The following is a 21122-nucleotide window of genomic DNA, read 5'->3' as shown; positions in this document are numbered from 1 at the left end:
ATAAACATATAAGTATTTCAAGCAAAGTTTTTTTTTTTTTTTCTGATAAACATTTTGGGCAAAGTTTACATTTCAAATGACACAGATCAAAAGGTCAGGATGGAAAATTTAGCAGTAGGATGACCTTTTAAATTAGGACCATTGCTTCTATTATCTTGCTTGCGATATTGTAACACATATACGGGTCTTTTGGTTTCGTTATAAGGGCAGCTGTTCAAAGTCTATTGATTTTTCAGCCCAATGTAAATGCAGCAAGGGTAGGACTATCCTAGGTGCTGACAAACACTTACTACTGTAGGATGCACTTGTTATTGCAAAGAAAGATTATTGAGCTTATTGGAAAAGGATGAGCATAAGCAAATGTCTCACCATCCTTTACCCACCTGATTGTACCCATCTATGCCTACTTTAAAGTAGAACTACACTCTCACAAATGTAGCACTACCCCTGTAGGGGCCGCAGAGTATAGATCTATCTTGGGTCTCCCTCTGAATATCCTGTTGCCAGATACCCGGCATTTTCACACACTGCCTCTTTTGCTCGTTGTCTCCAATGACCAGTCTAGGGGATTTGTTTTTGGTGGGTTTTTTTTGAGAACTTGAATAGGAGAAGGAATTAGTAGAATACTCCAAATTAATCTTTGTACAGGTTAGGACAACTCTCACTTGGCCTCATTTAGTGGACCTGAATAGCAGATCTTCTGCTGAACCATGCAGCACTTGCATGGGAAGAATAAGTCCTTTGCTTGTGTTAGCAGCAGACTTAATGAACTTTGTATTTTCAGGACACTATCAAGTATTCCCTTTAGCTTACACCCAGCATGCTGACGTTCTAGCACCAAGAGGGGGATTTTAACAGCAACAGTCATTAGGATCCCTGTGGGAAGTCTGTACTCACAAGGCCCTAACTGCAGGTCACCTTCTTCCGTGATACCAGACGAGATCCATAGACATCCTCCCTCAGTCAGCTCTCAAAAGAATCCCTGGATTTCAGCATCTCCATTTCTGGCCCTCAGGTTGACCATCTGAGGCCACATGGCAGCCTGTGCTGGGGAGAGGCAGCTGCTCCCTCCCCACCTGGGCTCCGCTTTCCAGCCAAAGACTAGGAGCCGCATGTGCACTCCAGGTATAAGTACAGTCAGAAAAAATAGTCAAGGAAAAGACTATCTACAGCGCTTGCTAATATCCTGGTGCAATATATAGGTGTATATAATATATATAAATATAGAATCTAAATAGAAATTATAAATGAATGTATAAATAAATAAATAATCTGTGTAATCAAGGTAATTAATAGTATATAAATAGTATAAAATAACTTATAGTGGTGGCAAATAATTGTTATAAATAACCAATGGTGCAAATCATAGTGCAAAAAAATATAAAGTCCAACAATGTGACAAGAAAAAAAGTCTTTTTCAGGATTTAGATCAAAGTGCAGGTGCTTTGTGCTCAATATTCCAATAGTTTGTGACTTTTGGTGGCGTGGGTTCCTTGTTCCAGTGAAGTGTGGTAAAAGTGGATCACTTACCAGAGGTAGTGGGTCTTATGTGCTGTATAGCACTAAGACCAGACTCGCTTGTAGGCCTTCCAGGCCAGCAGTAATGGGTTCCCTGTGTTGCTCCTAGTGGAGGTGCAGACTGGATTCCTCCTCACCTGGTTCCACTCCTCGGTGTTTAGGGACCAGGGTTATATAAAAAACAAATGCTCCAAATAGTGTAGAAGGTTTTTAAAATTTTATTTCCCACATGGGGTAAAACATCCAAAGAAATCGGCTCCAAAAAACACTACAACCGCTGACATGCAGAGTGGCGAGCGGAATGTTCCAGCTTGCGTTCCACTGCGCGGTTCCGTCGCGACGTGCGTTCCAAGAACTGACGCGTTTCGTCATTTCCTGTGACGTTATCAAAAGACCTGATTTCTTTGGATGTTTTACCCCAAGTGGGACTAAATGCGCCGGACTAAATTTTACTTCCGATTTTCTTATCGTTAGAATGGTTTGTAGTACTTTTTTCATTTACAGTATCTTTTTTTTTTTTTTGTGCTATTCCTTTTCTCTCCTTAATTCCTTTTTTAATACTGGTCTACTAGGAGAAAGACTTGGAAATGAAAGTAGCTAAATTTTACCAGAATTGGGTCACTAATAAAGGAAACTTAAGTCCTGAGTATTACTTGGCTCCAGTTTCCTAGATAAAGTTTCAGGTCAAAATTGCATCAAAATAATTTAATTCAATGTAGCACCCTCCTAGATAGGTGTGAAGTAGGCAGAGTTTTGGCTCTGTCTGCTTAACAGCAGAGCAGCAGGATAAATGTATATGCTCCCTGCTTCTCAGGGAGCAGGATTTCTTAGTTAGGCCTGCTCCATGTGTCCAGTGTGTGATTTATCTGGGCTGAGGGAGTGTCCCCACTGTGTCCAATGGGTAGGCATATTGGACAGTGGAGGAAACCCAGCCAGTGACACACAGGTTTTGTTACTGCCCCAGGGATTGGCACAGACTGGCCGTCTTGGTGCATTATGGGGAAGGGTATATAAAGCCAAGGACACATGTGCTTGGGGTCTTTGGGCTGGCAGCCAGGTCCCAGGAGGAGGGTGATGGCTGTCTCCTCTTCTGCAGCAGTGGATGGTGGTCACAGGCGGTCAGCCTGGTGAACCAGAGTGTGTGGCTGAATCCGGAGGTCCAAGAGAAGCTGACTGGTGGAGTTGGGGGCATCGGTGACTCGGGGAAAAACAGTGTCCGTGAGTACAGAGGAATTTGCCCAGGGTCTGCCCAGGAAGGGGACCACTCCAGAGTGTAAAAGTCAGTGGACAGGTGTCAGCTGCACAGAGATAGAGAAAAGGGGGTGCCAAGTTAGAACCCTGAAGATAATTACAAGTAGGAACACATAAATTACCTTCATTCCAGTGGCAGAATGAAGCAGCGGCCTTGCCGCATCCTCAAGTCAAATATCCTTAATACTGTGAATAGTTACTAGTTGGAGTATCCCACTCATCCCTTCTCCTATCCCAGTTCTAAATAAAACTACAAAACAACATCCCCTGGACTGATCATTGACTGAGCCGAGTACTTAAAGTAATATGTTTCTGCAAGCAGTTGCTACGGGTAACCCAGGGGAATCCAGAAAGTGTGACATCCAGCAGTCCTCTAGGGGGCAATGCTGCATCAATAATTACGACGACAATGTGCAATTATGCTCTTAACTGTTCTGCAAAATGAGATATAGCAGTAAGAATAGTGCCACAGCAATCATCATACATTTATCTTATTATTGATACATAACTTTCCATTCATTTTTTGTTTTTTCATGTAACATTTACATGCTCCCTCCACACCATTGGGACTACGAAAGGCATGGACTTTTTCTACTTGTTTAGCCAACGACACAAATAAGTTGCACATGTAATGCAACAATAATGAGGGGTCCAACTCTTGTCCTGATCCCCTATTTTGCATCCAAAATTTAGGTGGTATGCCTTTTCTACCACTGCCGTCATACTGCACTTTTGAGATGCAAATGTAACCTCACCACAAATGTAGCAGAAGTTATCAAGACATCTTAGCTTATGAGGGAAAATGTAACGCAACTGTTATTTAGAAATGTTAGGCAATGACACTATCACAAGCCACCAGATGTAACTCTATGATGCGTAGATCTGACCAAGACAAATGTACCTTGCAATAAAAGAACAACAAATTACAGTTAGGTAATATTCTTTAGTCTCTAAGTGAAGACAAATTTATACACTTCCATGTGGTACCATTTTCATTGTTCTATCGTACTTTGTAGAGAAGTTACAAGGCATCATGATCATCAGACACCTCCCTCCCTTGTAGGCAAATATACTCGCCTGTGTGTGTAAAGCTTTATTGTGAAAAATCTTGAAAACTTTAGTCAAGCAGCCCCTTTTATCCCCTGTTTTCTAACCTAAATATGTAAGAATTAGCACATTTTATCTCGGGGGTCGATAATTTCCCAAAATTTGTAGACCAGTGTAATTGATCTTTCTAAAAAATATTAAATGTTATACAAGAGTATCACATTGGGTGCAAAAATGTAGGAGCAGTTAGTTGTAACAGGGCTTTAATAGTAGTGACCTTTAGCAAAGTCTTATAATGTGACCCTAGTCTGTCTCCTGAAACATGTCCCCAGTGTCCAACAACTCCTGCTTATGGCTTCTTGTACATGCTGGGTCAGCAACGCCTGCATGAGGTTCACAATCTATTTTGATTTGTATTTTATGACCAATCTTGGTATAGGCATAAATTAAGGGAGTCTTAAGCATCTCGGATTATTAGATGAGAACTCATTGAATTTAATAAATGAATAAATGGACTGTATGTGTACCTGTATAACAGAAGTGACGCTAATGTGATTTTAGAGATACAGAGAGCTAGTATATTTCGGATAGAATACTGACACATGAGTAACTGTATAAACTACAATGCTGGAGCAGAAGCACGGGTGAGATTTATAATAAAAAAATGTACTGCCAATGGCACAGAAGTGTCTTAGCGGGCAGCATATGCAGGGGAGTAGTGTGGATTGGAAGGTTTCACAGCAGGCAGTATGTTCGGCTGAGGAGTGCAGGGGGCATAACAAAAAGCCATATATGCAGGAGAGGAGTGCGGCAGAAATGACAGAGAGCACTACATACTATAGAGGAGTATGGAGGGTGTGTGCAGGAGAGGAGTACAGAGGGTATAACAGGGGTCGTATGTATAAGAGTGCAGAGGGCATGAGAGCAAACCGTATGCGCAGGAGAGTAGTATAAAGGGTATAACAGACAGTGTATACAGAAAAAGGACTGTGCATTGTATGATGGGAGGTAATATGTGCGGGAGAGGAGTTTGAAGGGTATGATGGGGCAATATATGGAGGAGGAGAATGCACGATGTATGGCAGCAGGCAGTATGTGCCGGAGAGATTTTTGGGTTGTGATGGTGGTAAAGAATGTGCAGGAAAAGAGTGAGAATGGGTGTGACAAGGGCATGGGAGCCATGCTCTTAACACAGAGGGTTTTACAGAGGTGGGATAGAGGTTAAAGTTAGCAGCATTGCAGATTGTGAAGGTGGTGGGATACTGAAACAGTAGTATGTCAGTGGAATTGTGGACAACTAGATTGAAAAGGAGACACCAAAATGTAATTAGCAGGGACTGTTTCATTTAGTCCAGGCAGGGCCGGTGCTTCCACTAGGCAAACTAGGCAGCCGCCTAGGGTGCATTGCCACCTAGGGGCGCAGCCAGGAGTTGGCACTCTCTCTCCATCATGAATGATTATTGTGTGCTGAGGGGAGAGGTGGCGGTAGGGGAGGAAGAAGGGACAGAGAAAGATGCCAGGTGTCTTGGGCAGTGGCGGAACTATCAGGCCCTGGCTTTCCACCACTGTTGGAGGGGCCCCAAGAGGCAGGAATGGAGCCCACCAGAGTGCTGCCTGCATGATGATCCTCTTCAGCTGGAGCTGAACGGCCTTAACCCCAGGGAGGAAGTGACTCTCCGCACTGAGCTGGTAGGCAGCCGTTCATTTCCCTGGGTTGGTATTAAGCAGGGAGCGGAGGAGAGCTGAATCTGAGCCGGAGCTCGGCACTGGAGGGCGGAAACTTTACTGGGGCAGAAGCGATGAGGCACCGGATAGGCCTGAGGAGGTTGGTGATGAAGGACATGCGGAGCTCTCTGACTACTGCTTTTCCCTCCACCAGGAGACGGTTGGAGCTGTGGTGAGCACTGTGGTCCAGGAGAGGAGCGTCCTGGGAGAAGGAATCAGCAGGATCACAGTGAAGGAGGGCAGAGTGCGGGCCACTCTCTTCATAACGCTCAGTTAGTGTCCCCAGAACAGGGGATCGGGGTCCCTGGGTGTTACATGGAGCATCCCTGGTATGAAAGGGAATCGGGGTCACCAGGTGTGCCATGGGGAATCAGAGTCACCAGGTGTGACATGGAGGATAGGGGTCACGGGGTGTAACAGGAGTTCGGGGTCACCAGGTGTGCCATGAGGAATTGGGGTCCCTGGGTGTGCCATGGGGGAATGGGGTCCCCAAGTGTGACACGGAGGAACATCAGGGTCCCCAACTGTGACATAGAAAAACATCAGGGTCTGACATAGAGGAACAATGGGGTCACTGAGTATGACAGCATGACATGGAGGAACACGGGGGTCCCTGGGTGTGACATGGAGGAACATCAGGGTCAGTGGGTATGGCAGCATGACATGAAGGAATATTGGGGTCCAAGGGTGTGACATGGAAAAACATCAAAGTCCCTGGGTGTGAAACGGAGGGACATTAGGGTCCCCGAGTGTGACATGGAGGAATATGGGGGGTCACTGGGTATGAAAGCATAACATGGAGGAACCATCAGATCAGGGTCACTGGGTATGACATGAAGGAGTTTTTAACCACTTCCCTTTTTTGTGTGGGGGGGGGGCGCAAGTAGCTGGTCTTGCCTAGGGCATAAAATAGTCTAGCACCGGCCCTGAGTCCAGGAACAGTAAAGGTAGTGCTGGGGACATATCGATGGGGCAGGGCTTTGTTGCTGGGGACTGTTTAACAGGAAACTGGGCAGGGGAGCTGACATTTCCACTGAACTAGAGTCATTAAAGAAGAGACTAATATTTGGCACGGCTCACTTAAAAACTTTGAGGAAAAATCACACCTGCACTGGAGACTTGGTGCTGAGAGGTTAACGCATATGCTCTGGGCATGGATGGGTTTTTACACAGAGAGAAATTAATACACACAGGCATTAAAAAGAGGTAGTGAGAGCGTAAAGCACACACATTGGGTACTAAACCTACATGAGCTTGGCACTGGGTGCTTAAGAAATAATGCACATAGATTGAGGACTGGGTATTGAGGTGTTATCACATATGTGCAGAGAAATGGCGCTGAGGGGTTAACACATCTAGACTGGGTGCTAAGGGGTTATTGCTGGTACAATAATACTGATGGGTTAACATATCTAGACTGGGTGCTAAGGGTTTATTGCTGGTACAATAATACTGAGGGGTTAACACATCTAGACTGGGTGCTAAGGGTTTATTGCTGGTACAATACTACTGAGGAGTTAACACATCTAGACTGGGTGCTAAGGGGTTATTGCTGGTACAATAATACTGAGGGGTTAACACATCTAGACTGGGTGCTCAGGGGTTATTGCTGGTACAATACTACTGAGGAGTTAACACATCTAGACTGGGTGCTAAGGGTTTATTGCTGGTACAATACTACTGAGGAGTTAACACATCTAGACTGGGTGCTAAGGGGTTATTGCTGGTACAATAATACTGAGGGGTTAACACATCTAGACTGGGTGCTAAGGGGTTTTTGCTGGTACAATAATACTGAGGGGTTAACACATCTAGACTGGGTGCTAAGGGGTTATTGCTGGTACAATAATACTGAGGGGTTAACACATCTAGACTGGGTGCTAAGGGGTTATTGCTGGGAACAGGTAATTGAGGGGTTAATACACATGCTCTTAAAGCAGATCACATAAACTACAGACAGCTCATTGGGCCACGGGTCATTGTCCTCTTTATTGGAGTCTTCTTGTTACATCTGAACCACCCGTTTCCTCTGGTATTTGCTTGTGACACTTTTGAGTGTTAGGACCCTTTCACACATGCAGACCGTTTGTCTGTTTTTCATTCGTTGATGGATAAAAAAACGGACTTCAATGCATCTCTATGGAAAAAACTGATGTAAATGGATGATCATTCCTTTACATCAGTTTACATCCGCATCCATTAACATCCATATTTTGGAATGGATCAAAGCCCTATTTTTCTTCTGTGAAAAATGGATGTAAATGAACAAACAATCAGTTTTTGCATCATTGCATCACTGATGCAAAACTGATGTGAAATTCATCTGTTTTTTCTTTGAAAAAAAACGTGACTGTACTGATAAAATGAACGGTCCTCATGTGTAAAAGGGGCCTTAAGAAAATATTCCTTCAGTAGGCAGGTGCTTGATTTTCTTCTTAGGAGCAAGAATTCCACATTTCACCCACAGTTACACCTCCTGGTAAAGTGGGATATTTTTGCTCCTTCTGCAGAAAAGGAAACTGAAGAATAAGAGTATCCAGTTGTGTTTTTAGCATAGGATGAGATGGAATAAACATTTGATTGTATTGTACAGAACCTTTGCTTCCCACATGTCTAGTCTATTACTCACTGTACGCTGTTGGTTTTATTAGATGTTTACACTATATAACCATACTGCCAATAACCGCATATAATGATGCCTGCATAATATACTATTTATAGGTGCTTAACCTCTTCTTGGCCTTGTTGCTGAGCTCCTTCAGCGCTGACAACCTATCTGCTTCTGATGATGATGGAGAAATGAATAACCTACAGATTGCTATCGGGAGAATCACCAGAGGCATAGACTTTGTGAAGAAAACTGCTTTTTCTATACTGCACTCTAAGAAGAAGAAGGATGAGGCAGAGGATGAAGAAGCTAACAAGGAAAGCATAGCTTTAAATCATGTTGAGACAAATGAAGAGCCCAAGTCAGAAAGCCCAGTTTTTGATGGTTTAGTGAAAAAACCTCGCTACATCATGACTGAACTGGACCACATTAATTTGATTAATAACCCACATTACAGAATAGAGGTGCCCATCGCTTCTGAAGAGTCTGACCTGGATATTCCGGACACAGATGACATCAGCACTCAGTCAGAGATTGAGGAGGGGACCATACAACCAAGGGTACAACACCTGAATCTTTTACTAAAACTGTCCTTTATGTAACCCCAATCCGCCAACACTTCTTTCCACTGAGTGACTTCCCAGTGTATGAATCCGTGCAGTTTCACCTCTCCTATAATCTTCACTGTGTTACCCTACCTGGTTTTACAGTCCCAAATGGGCCCTACACATGTCTTGCATGCATTGTGGCTCCAGTTTATTCCCATTGATAGTTGTGTACCATTTGGATTAGAAGTATGGACCCATTCATTGAATGCAGCATGCATGATTAACAGATGCAGGCCACACAGTGAAGATCTTGGGTGTGAGGCTGCAGGTATGATATATTATCAAAGATTTATGGACAATTTACCACCATGCTTATTAAGGCTTGTTGGACATCCTATGCCAAAACCATAGACAATTATATGAAGTTGATCCCCATCTTCTGGAAAGTTTTTCCACAAGATTTTTGAGTGTGTGTGGGAATTTTTGCCCATTAGCTAGAGGAGCATGTGTTGTGTTGGACACAGAAGAGATCTGGCTCGCAGTCAGCATTCCAATTGATTTTAAAAGTGTCTCAAAGGGTTGAGGTCAGTGTGCAAGCCAGTCAGAAACCTGCCCAATGAATTTGTCCAACCTTTTTTATGGAGCTGGCTTTGTGCACAGCACTAAAAGGGCCTTCCCCAAACTGTTCTATAATATTTAAAGCACATAATTGTATTAAATGTCTCTGTATGCTGTGGCATTCACAATGAAAACACCTGAACTCAATCATTTGGAGGAAGATACACTTACTTTTGGAAATAGGTAGGTGTGATGGCCAGGTGTCTAGTGTGTTTACCCATGGGAAATCCAGTAAGTGGGGACTGGGGTGGGGGTCCATAAAAGACAACTTTTCCAAAAAATGAAAGTGATAGGTAAAGCTCCCTTTTTTCTTTTTACAAAACATAAAAAAGGTTTATACTTACTTGCATCGGTATTACACAGAGCCCGCCCTTACCTCCTCTTCTGGGGTCCCCCACTTGCTTTGGGGTACATGTGCAGGCGTGCTCCCGAACTGGGCTGTGTGCATCCACACAGACACACGCCAATGGCTCTCGCTGCTATCGATACAGGACTCAGGTACATCTTTTTTCCTTAATGCAGCTAAAGCATTAGGGTTAAAACCTTGTGACTTTAGAACAACGTAAAGATGTTCATTATAAATAAAGAAAAAAAAATAATGTTCCCTAGACAGCCTTAATCATATAGTCTCATAGTCTGATTAGCCTAAGTTACATAGTCTCTGACTACCAATCATGTTTGTAGGGATTGTCCTCTAGTTGTTCTAGGCTACGGGAAAGCCTTTCCACCATATTGTCCTGAAAGTATTTTGGGGTATTTGTATGACTTTGATATGGAAAGAAAAAAAAAACTGCTATGGCTGGTTCTGTTTCTCTAAATTTGTATGCCTAAGATTAAGAAAAAATTTTAACCCCACCCATATTGCAAAAAATAAAGTCAACTTAGAGTTCATTGGGTGAAAACAACTTGTTTTGTTTGTTTTTTTAATATCAAAATACTATTGATATACTAATATTGACCACTTATATCTTTAATTATTCTCCATTTTGCTATAGCGGAAGTTTGATGATGGTTCCTCAATGTGCAGCACAGTGGATTATAAGCCTCCGGAGCCTGAGGAAGAGGAAGAGGCCCTAGAACATAAAGAAGAGGATGGACCACAGGAATGCTTTACAGAACGTATGTGGAAAGTGAATAATTATATTATCAGATGTGCTGAAATACATGGTGTTTAAACCAGATCGGCACTGTTCCTCCCTGTACTACGCCTCCACCCCCACCTGCAGTAAAAAATGGCGAATATTATTTTTTCTAGAGAATGCGTGTCCTGCTCTCACAGCCTTCTGGGATATCTACATTAACTATCCCAGGAAGATTTAGGAGAAGGACACAGACCAGTCGCTGGCTGGTTGGATATTGTACACTTTGTCATGGGCTAGTTGCCTGAACCTTGAGGAGGGGACCAAGATAGCAGCACAAGCGTTGGCAGTTGCACCTGAGCTGCAGGTCACCGCTGGATCCAGTGGGCAGGTGAGTATGTGAAGTGAGAACAACGCTGCAAAACCGGGTGTGTGTATTTGTCAGGGAGGGTGAAGTTCCTCTTTTAACCTTAACAAGGTTCTGTTGTACTGCTAAAACCTCTGCTGTTCTGTGCCAATTCTATGGTAATCTTACTAAAATTTAAAGACACATCAACATTGGATCCAAAGTCACTATTGAACAATGCGTTATTATAAACAAATATTTTTTACTAGAGCTTTCCCATCATAGGTCCCTTGCACATTGGGTGTCTAACACCTGCAAGTCCCAACCAGCATTTTGGGGTGCCCAGGAGGCACAGATGCAGCGTTCGGTCCCCCTGTTTGCAGCCTGTCAGAATCTAAGGCAGGCTTAACTACATTGCAGCTGAATGCTGTATCAAGTGGTACTCGTACTCCCTGCATTCAGTAAAAATGCCCAGAAGGCAGGTTTTCTGCATTTCAAGCATTTGTCCCTTAACAGATAGGCCCCTAAATGTGAGTACTACTTGGTACAGTTTTCAGCCCGTCTGGTTGCAGTCCAGCTGGGCTGGACTCTATCTATTCTTCCCGGTTGACCTAAAACACTAACATGGGATGCACAGGTGCTAGACATCCTTTGTGCAACCAGCCTACGTTGCAAAAAATATAGGGACCATGTTTAACAAGCTGTCTTGAATTTTGTTGAGCTCTCTCTGTTGTCAAAATATAATTTATAACTAAAATATCTTAAAAAAAAAAAACAAACATAAAACATAAAAACCCTTTTTTGTGTAAACCAAAGCTGTGATTCCAAAAGTATCCAGCACTGCCATTTGCTGGTAGGAGGTGGAAATAAAGGTACTCTAAATGTATAAATTCAGCTTTCTTGTTTTTGTCCTCAGCAGACGTCTCAGCAGGGTTGGATTAAGACCAAACAGGGTCCTGGCAGATTAACAACTCTAGGATCCCCTCCTGCTTGTCAGACATCACAGCTATGCACACAGGGGAGTTGTACTATTTGTACAAGATGGATGTTGTAGCTAGGAAGGAACTTCTCAGTGTTACTACAAAGATGGGGGTGCCAAAGCCACAGGATTCCAACTAAACTGAAAATCCATTTTAAAATAGTGTTAGAGACTGAATATATATATATATATATATATATATATATATATATATATATATATGTGTATATATTACATGGAGGGCTTTGCATCTGCTGAATGTACAGCTTAATACAAATGATACAGTATCTCATATTTGTTGCAGATAAGCTAGTAAAGGTGTTTAAATACGCATCAGTGAACTTGCGAACATTATCTCTTGAAAAAAAGAGAAGAGAAACTAACAACTCCGCACCTTTTTTCTTCAACTTTTTTTTGTTTTCAGAATTAATTCAAAAGAGTTCACAGAACTGTAAAACATGTTTCTCTTGGGACTTATAGTTTTTGAATAATGTACCTGTATATTTGGTAGCATATCAGGACAAGATCTATTGCACATTATCTAAAAATTGTTGATGAAATCTATATACAGGGATTTCTTTATTCCTTGTTAAAATGAAACTCCAGGAAAACGATAAAAAGCAAAGATCAAATACATACGAGTAGGAGGTTCACGGTTTGGTGTGCCAAAGGATTTGTATTTCTGTCCATTCAGTCCTGAGCTTTACATCTCTGCCATACAGTACTGCCCTGACTGGCAGAAAACTTGATTTCTCTTTCGTTCATTGACGGATACAGCTTCATATCTTCATTTGACAGATGGGTTATGCTGCTCTTCCAAGGAGTAGGACCCTAGGCGGAAAAGCATTAACAAAGCCTATCTACGCCTATAGGGCAGTCCCAGGTTGTATACTCCCACTTCCTGCTATAGGATCTCAGGTTTTTTCTGCCTAATCAGGAGTAAGGACCTAGCTCCTTGCTGGGATCTCTGGTCCTGGCTTTTTTTCCTTTTTTAAGCTGAACTTTTTTTTCCCCTTTTTGTTGTTTTTTTCTTCTACAATCAAGTTTGTTCCTGTGAGAACTACAATCAACTGCCGGACTGCGTGACACTCTGGATATCTTAGATCCTTACAGTCATCCCAGTGAGCGCATACAGACCTCAGCTCCGTGCTAGGTTGGCCGCTACATGGTCCCACTTGAGGGACAGGATTGCGAGTGGGACACCTCGCTAGGACACACACGACCTAGTCGCAGCCGGAGTCACAGCTTTCCTCTGGCCCACAGTGCCCCCGTTCCGAGATGGGGAGGTGACCTGCCTGGAGTGACCCCCGCTAGGTTCCAATGGTATGGTGAGTAGTGCCCCCCTCTCCCTCGGTAAGTTTGAGTGAACGCTGGACCCTCCCAGGGTGGTAGGTCTCCCAGGAGCCCTTCCCACCCACCCTTGCCTTTTCCCCCTCATCAGCAGGGTTCCCTCTGCATGGGCTCTCCCTACCCTACTCCCGTGGAGTGTACTGGTGACTTTAACTTTTTTTAGTGGAAAATGTCACCTCAGTGAGGTGAGATGAGCTGTGACTGTTAGGTGGGGTTAAAAAATCGAGTCACATCTGGATCACTCCGAGTTGCTGAGCGGCCGGATGTCTACATTGGGGGTGTTGCGTGCTGAGGGGGGTCTCTACAAGGCCCCCTGGCTGTGTAACTGCCTCATGTAATTTGCTCGCCCGCAGGCTCAGCCGCCAATTCCTCTATATACCTTATCACAGAAAGTGGCTTTCTTGGTGGCTATCACTTCTACACGCAGTCTCGGAGCTGGCTGCATTGTCCTGTAGGTCACCTTACCTGGTGGTTCACAGGGACAAAGTGGTGCTTCACCCCTGTCAGTAGTTCCTTTCTAAGGTCGTTTCGGGGGTTCCACTTGAATGAGTACATTGTGTTGCCTTTGTTATATCCTAAGCCAAAGCACCCAAAAGAGGTTGTTTTGCATTCTTTGGATGTGGTCCGGGCCATCAGGGTGTACTGGATTGCGACTGAGCCTATTCAGAAATCAGATTACTTGTTTATTTTTACAGACGGTCCTCCTAAGGGGCAGGCTGCACCTACTGCAAACATTTCCAGATAGATCAGGCAAATGGTGGTGCAGGCCTATTCAATTAAGGGTCAGGATCCTCCTCCCCTGTTAAGGCGCATTCCACAAGGGCGCTTAGTGCCTCCTGGGCCTTCTGACATCCGGCGTCAGTGGTCCAGGTTTGCAAAGCAGCGATATTTTTGCATCTGCAGAAGCTGTCTTTGGCTGCAAAGTTCTGCAGACCGCTGTGGCAGGGACTTCTGTCTCTTGAGGGTATTTTTTTTTTTTTCTGGTAGGTGAGCTCCAGTTGTTTCTGAATGGCGAAGTATAGCCCTTGTTGGAAATTAGTTTATTGCTGTTTTTTTTTTCCCACCCCTTATGCTGATATTGCTTTGTGACGTCCCATCTGTTAAATGAAGATATGAAGCTGTGTCCGTCAATGAACGAAAGAGAAAACTGGATTTTTGTCTTACTGGAAAATCCTTTTCTCTAATGTTCATTGACTGACACAGGCCCCCCGGAGATCCTGAGATCCTAGAGCAGGAAGTGGGAATATACCACCTGGGACTGACCTATAGGCGTAGTTAAGCTTTGTTAACCCTTTGTCTGCCTAGTGTCCTACTCCTAGGAAGAGCAGCATAACCCATCTGTCAAATGAAGATATGAAGCTGTGTCCGTCAATAAACATCAGAGAAAAGGATTTTACAGTAAGACAAAAATCCAGTTCTTTCTCTGCTGCAGTTAAAGTATTAATTCAAGCCCCTACCCCCTCCCCCCCTCGATACCCACTTTACTTACTTTCGGAGTTGCCGAGCTATCAGCAACCCCGCAACTGCTCCAGAGGTCCAGGGATTTGAAACCCCCCACTGTCCTCTATTCTCTGTCAGTGCTTCCAGGGCTGAACAGATGAATTCTGATTGGTCAGTGCCATCACATAACAGGTCTTGTCCCTCCCGAACCTATGAATGGGCAGTAGGCTGATGCACTAAATTACAAGGTCCCCCCCTTACATATATATTGATCTAAAAGCACTGATTGCTTTATCACCCAGGAAGGGCCTGACATGCAATGTTTTACTTACAGTGGCTGCTCGTACACACAAGAGATGTGAGATGTAATGTATTTAAACTTTCCACCTTTAAAATACATTATTTTCTTGTTTATGTATTTTTTATTTTTTTTTATACATAACAGCTTGTGTGAAAAGATGTCCATGTCTATACGTTGATATCAAAACGGACAAAGGAAAACTTTGGTGGAACATTCGGAAAACCTGTTTCAAGATTGTTGAGCACAACTGGTTTGAAACATTTATCATCTTCATGATCCTGCTCAGCAGTGGAGCTCTGGTAAATGAAAAGCTGCATGCAACTGGTCTATTGCCAAACACAAAATACTGTAGATCATAAGACATGTACTAACCTCATACCTCCCAACTTTCTAAGACAAAAAAAAATGCCATCCTTTTACCACTAAATACTTAGGCAAAAGATGTGTCCTTACCACAACATTAGTCATGCAGACAAAGAATCTTTTGATGATTATTTCATTAACAATGGCATAAATGCCTTCAACTCCTTGCACATTTTTAAATAGACCCCCAGCAAGGTTTTAAATAAAGAGAGAACTCAGGTTGCAATACTTACCCCCCAATGGATGCTATCCCACAAAGTAATTCCTTTTGCCCACTAGATGTCCTCAGTCTTCTAGTTTGAATGCTGAGGACATGCTATAATTGCAGAACGTCTTGAACCCACCCCCGAGGAGGGGGGGAGTGTCAATATAGCACCTTGCGCTTACAGTGTATCCATCACCTCGGTGCCATTCTCTATATGATTATGGAACAAATACCATCTGGGTATAACGTGACTGGCCTTCAAGTATGTGGAAAAGTGAAGTATATATAAAAAAAAAAAAAAAAAAACGTAAAAAATAGTAGGAGTGAGCCTGGAGTTGGACTTTAACAACAGCAAAAATAAAATGAAAACAAAACAAAGAAGGTGCTGCATAGTAAAGAAATCAGGTAAAAGAGAAGTATTGGTTTCCCAAAAAGATCCCCTGCTGCATATGTCCCCTGCCGCCTCTACACTTAGAAGTGAGCAGTCAAACATCGCTGATTGCTCAGTTCTCCCCTCTGCTCAGAGATCCGCGGCTGTCGATCCCCGGCTCTCCGCTCTGTCTCTCCTGCGCTCAATGAAGCGCTGAGCTGTGGAGGGGGCGAGAGCGGCTGGCTTAGTCTCCCCGCGGCTCGCTGAGAGGCTGAACCAGCTACTGGTCCATGCTGCTGGGTGGATCACGACTGTAAAGTCAGGATCAATCCAGCGCTTTAGCTTGCAGAACAAACTGCACTCCTGTGATTCAAAGGAAAAGTAGGGCCAAAAAAAGTTTTAAAAAAGTGCTTTTTTCACCACTATGTTTACTTTATACAAGCAACTGAAAGTAATAATAGTTAAAGCCAAAACTTTTTTTCATTTTTGTTTGAGGAGGAAAGGTTTATAACACATGTCACTTTTGTTTTGCCGTCTCCCATTTCTCTTCACTTGCTGTCCTGTTGACACGTCAGAAAGTCAAAGGAAATCTTTATAAATGAAAGAAATCCTCTATTAGACAGGTGTCACTGGAAACAGTGTTCTTGGTGGAAGATTTTCCCTTTATTGATATTCCAGCAACAACTTCAAATTTTGTATTTTCAGTCCTAGTGTCAATTGCACAAAATATAAAGAGACAGCAAAAAAGACAAACAAAGCTGACAGAGTTGATAATTTTACACTTTAAAGAAAAAGCAGGAGCAACAAAAAGTAGTGGGCTGCCTTTGTTGACCTTCTTCTGAAAATCCCTGTCTCCGGATTCAATATTGTCTGCATCACTGACCTGAGACAAGCTAGGGAAGTCAAAGTCAGATCTCCAGACCTGTGTACTTTTCCCAGTCCCAGTTCAGTGGTGAGGAACTATTGGAGCCTATTTAAAGTTTTTGTTACCCCAACACTTCATATTCCTGATATGTGCCTGCTGTACCATGTACTTGTATGAGAAAGTATCCTGTTCTCTTTGTATTGCTTCCTTTATGTGAAATCCCTGGTGTTCCTGCTAGTCCCTCTGCTTTCCTATGAAAAACTTACCATACTAAGTAGGAGAACACACTACGGTCAGTTCTCTAGCTATGCTGGGAACTCAGTGTACTCTTCTCCAATAATTAGACTTGTCCTGACATGCCTCCTCTGCACAGCCATTCACTGGAAAGCTCAGTGTACTGCTGTTTCTCCTCCCCCAGCTCTTATGCAGCTGAAAACAGTGGGAATGTGATCAGTTATAAAAAAGAGAAAAAAATATACTTAGAAGGTTTTTTTATCTATACACAAATGTTTGACCTTTAATTTCTATTTTACACTGAATGGGTTGTTTTACAAGGTGATCGTTTTACAATCACTTTATTTCTACAGACATTCTGTACTCATTTGGAGATCTTGGATCATAAGGGACATGCAGTTAAACTTTAAATGGTATATATAATTATACAGGTCCTTTCACGAATCGCTCCCTCGGGCTTAAGAAGCATGTTAAAGGAGAAAAGAAGGGGGCTTGGTTCAAAACAGATGACAGCTGGGATCAATACATTTGTGTAGGGTAGGATGAATGCAGGAAACAAATGGTTAAACATCGATGTAGATTTATTGCGTATGTATTTTGTTAACTAAAGGAAGGTAAACACACTTCTTGACTCAGGATTTTAATGCTCTAAAGAATAACCACTTTTGTTGAGAAAAAAACATTCCCCTCTGGGTGATCTCTGTACATTGCAGGGATTTGAATTTTGTTACAGATTCTTACCTTTTGTTGTTCTGAAGAAATAGCTGTTTGTCTATTTCCATGTGTTGAGTGAATCTGTATGGGAGTGACTTTATAGTTATCAGCTGCTGAAACTGCAGGGCTCTATGTCTGCATCCCTTTAGACAGGATTTCCCTTTGAGCGTATCTTACCAAAAACTATATTTGTTGCCAGGGACAAGCAGGAAATTATGTTTCAGGGGGGGGGGGGGGAGTTCTGTATGTAATCTGTGTACAGAACACCTCCAGGTTGCCATATTGCATTGCAATTTACAGAAAATTACAAAGCTAATTTTTAATAACTTTCAAATAAAATATGACTTGAGTCGCAATTGTTTACGCTAGATTATTATTATTTTTTTTTTTGCTCATTTTTTTTATTTCCCATGAAAGTGGAGCTACCATTTGAGCAAAATCTTCCTAAGATTTTAATACATATTGCTTATTAGAGAGAGACCACCACTATCTATGCAGCATTATTTGGCTTTAGGGAGACCCTGTTTATCCGGAGGTTCACCCCACTCCAGCGCCTAATCATAAATTCACAAGTTGGGTGAAACACATCAGAATGGAAGAATGGAGCAGTGTGGTGGAGTGTTTGTTTTCCTCTTAATTCAATGAAGCTAACTTAAATTAATTTAACATAGTCACGTATTCAGTGCGACCAAAGGACTTTTGATGTGATGATAGGACATGGCAGGTCTTAGTTCAGCAAGCAGCCTGGGAGGACTTTGAGTAGTACATCGGTTGGGATTGCTTAAACAGGTTCTGAAAGTGACTGTACTTGTATTATTGCACTTGCAACAACCCAGTTAAGTACTGCCTAGGATGATTTTTTTTTATTTTATTTGCAGCGATGGTTACATTTTCAGGACAAGCTGTCAGGGAGTCTACGCTCTTCTGCTTTGAGTTTAGAAGGAGGTAGACTCTCTGACAGCTTGCTCTAAAAATGTAAGTTATTGAAAAAAAAAAAGTAACAGACAGTACTCTGTATTGCAAGAGTAAAAACATGAAATCTCCCATTAATTTATGTCTCAGTGTGGTGAAGGGAACACTTCATATATGACTTTATCTGTCATGGAAGTGCTTTGAAAACAACAGGTCAACCCCAACCTACATGATTTAGTGCACTTTTTCCTGTCTTGAATGAATATGTTTTTGCATTGCGATTACACAGGGTCTATTCTCTCCTTCTCTTCTTAGCTTGACTATTCTATTTACTCTTCAGATTTTACAGAACTTGATAGATCTCCAGATACCTTTATGAACAAGCGCTAATACCAAACAGGCTATAATGCAGAATTTTTTATTTATATTCACAGTTTATATATGTTGAACATCTGAGTTGTGGCCCAACTTATACCTCTGGAAATAACATTTTAAAGGGGAAAAAATGTTGTAAATGATCACTTCTAATTTCCACTGATCTGTTTTCCTACTAGGCATTCGAGGACATCTACATTGAGCAGAGGAAGGTTATAAAGACTATACTAGAATATGCCGATAAAGTGTTCTCGTATGCGTTTGTGATTGAGATGTTGTTAAAGTGGACTGCTTATGGATTCAAGATTTATTTCACTAACGCTTGGTGCTGGCTGGATTTCCTTATTGTGGACGTAAGTACATTATTTGGACGCTGTGTGTTTGATTCTGAGGCTATGCTGTATAGTTATATAGTTTTATAGCAGAATTGGTAGGATCTTGTGGACATGGGAATCATTTTGAGTGTGTTATTATTTTAGGAATATTATGGTATATTTTTAAATATACAAAATATACAGTATCTCACAGAAGGGAGTACACCCCTCACATTTTTGTAAATACTTTATTAAATCGTTTCATGTGACAACACTGGCAAAATGACACTTTGCTACAATGTAAAGTAGTGAGTGTACAGCTTGTATAACAGTGTAAATTTGCTGTCCCCTCAAAATAACTCAACACACAGCCATTAATGTCTAAACCACTGGCAACAAAAGTGAGTACAACCCTAAGTGATAATGTTCAAATTGTGCCCAAAGTGTCAATATTTTGTGTGGCCACCATTATTTTCCAGCACTGCCTTAACCCTCTTGGGCATGGAGTTCACCAGAGCTTCACAGGTTGCCACTGGAGTCCTCTTCCACTCCTCCATGACGACTTCACAGAGCTGGTGGATGTTAGGGAACTTGCACTCCTCCACCTTCCGTTTGAGAATGCCCCACATGCCCCACAGATGCTCAATAGGGTTTAGGTCTAGAGACATGCTTTGCCAGTCCATCACCTTTACCCTCAGCTTCTTTAGCAAGGCAGCGGTCGTCTTGTAGGTGTGCTTGGGGTTGTTGTCATGTTGGAATACTGCCCTGTGGCCCAGTCTCCAAAGGGAGGGAATCATGCTCTGCTTCAGTATGTCACAGTACATGTTGGCATTCATGGTTCCCTCAATGAACTGTAGCTCCCCAGTGCCAGCAGCACTTATGCAGCTCCAGACCATGACACTCCCACCACCATGCTTGACTGTAGGCAAGACCCACTTGCCTTTGTACTCCTCACCTGGTTGCCACACAAGCTTGACACCATCAGAACTAAATACGTTTATCTTGGTCTCATCAGACCACAGCACATGGTTCTAGTAATCCATGTCCATAGTCTGCTTGTCTTTAACAAACTGTTTGTGGGCTTTCTTGTGCATCATCTTTAGAAGAGGCTTCCTTCTGGGACGACAGCCATGCAGACCAATTTGATTCAGTGTGCGGCGTATGGTCTGAGCACTGACAGGCTGACCCCTAACACTTTCAACCCTTGCAACACTGGCAGCACTAAATACATCTATTTCCCAAAGACAACCTCTGGATATGATGCGGAGCACGTGCACTCACCTTTTTTGGTCGACCATTGCGAGGCCTGTTCTGAGTGGAACCTGTCTTGTTAAACCGCTGTATGGACTTGGCCACCGTGCTACAGCTCAGTTTCAGGGTCTTGGCAATCTTCGTATAGCCTAAGCCATCTTTATGTAGAGCAACAATTCTTTTTTTCAGAACCTCAGAGAGTTCTTTGCCATGAGGTGCCATGTTGAACTTCCAGTGACCAGTATGAATGAGAGCGATAACACAAAATTTAACACACCTGCTCCCCATTTACACCTGAGACCGGGGAGGGAAAATGGCTAATTGGGCTCAATTTGGAGTTTTTCACTTAGGGGTGTCCTCACTTTTGTTGCCAGGGGTTTAAAAATGAATGGCTGTGTGTTGAGTTATTTTGAGGGGACAGCAAATTTACACGGTTATACAAGCTGTACACTCACTACTTTACATTGAAGCAAAGTGTCATTTCTTCAGTGTTGTCACGTGAAAAGATATAATAAAATATTTGCAAAAATGTGAGGGGTGTACTTTTGTGAGATACTGTATATGCTTATAAATATCCATATAAAATATATGGATTATGTGTGGATCTCAATTTAGAAGGGAATGTGCGTTTTACATAAAAATAAAAATCTGCAGTGAGGAAACACAGATGTTCTTTGGAAAATTCCCAGAACCGATAGCCATGTCCCAG

General features: G+C 42.6%; 1 protein-coding gene across 1 annotated transcript in view; it reads left to right on the top strand.

Moving 5' to 3' along the window:
* Positions 1-21122, top strand: part of SCN4A (sodium voltage-gated channel alpha subunit 4) — a 250242-nt gene that overhangs the window by 188364 nt on the left and 40756 nt on the right. Inside the window, exons 16-19 of the mRNA XM_082272569.1 lie at positions 8263-8709; positions 10311-10434; positions 14955-15109; positions 19028-19201. Of these exons, the coding sequence (XP_082128695.1) occupies positions 8263-8709; positions 10311-10434; positions 14955-15109; positions 19028-19201 (900 nt within the window). The remainder of the gene's footprint in view (positions 1-8262; positions 8710-10310; positions 10435-14954; positions 15110-19027; positions 19202-21122) is intronic.

The sequence above is a fragment of the Pelophylax lessonae genome (genome assembly GCF_965119305.1).
Source record: "Pelophylax lessonae genome assembly, chromosome: 11".
Taxonomy (NCBI): domain Eukaryota; kingdom Metazoa; phylum Chordata; class Amphibia; order Anura; family Ranidae; genus Pelophylax; species Pelophylax lessonae.
This window is presented reverse-complemented; position numbering and strand designations above follow the sequence as displayed.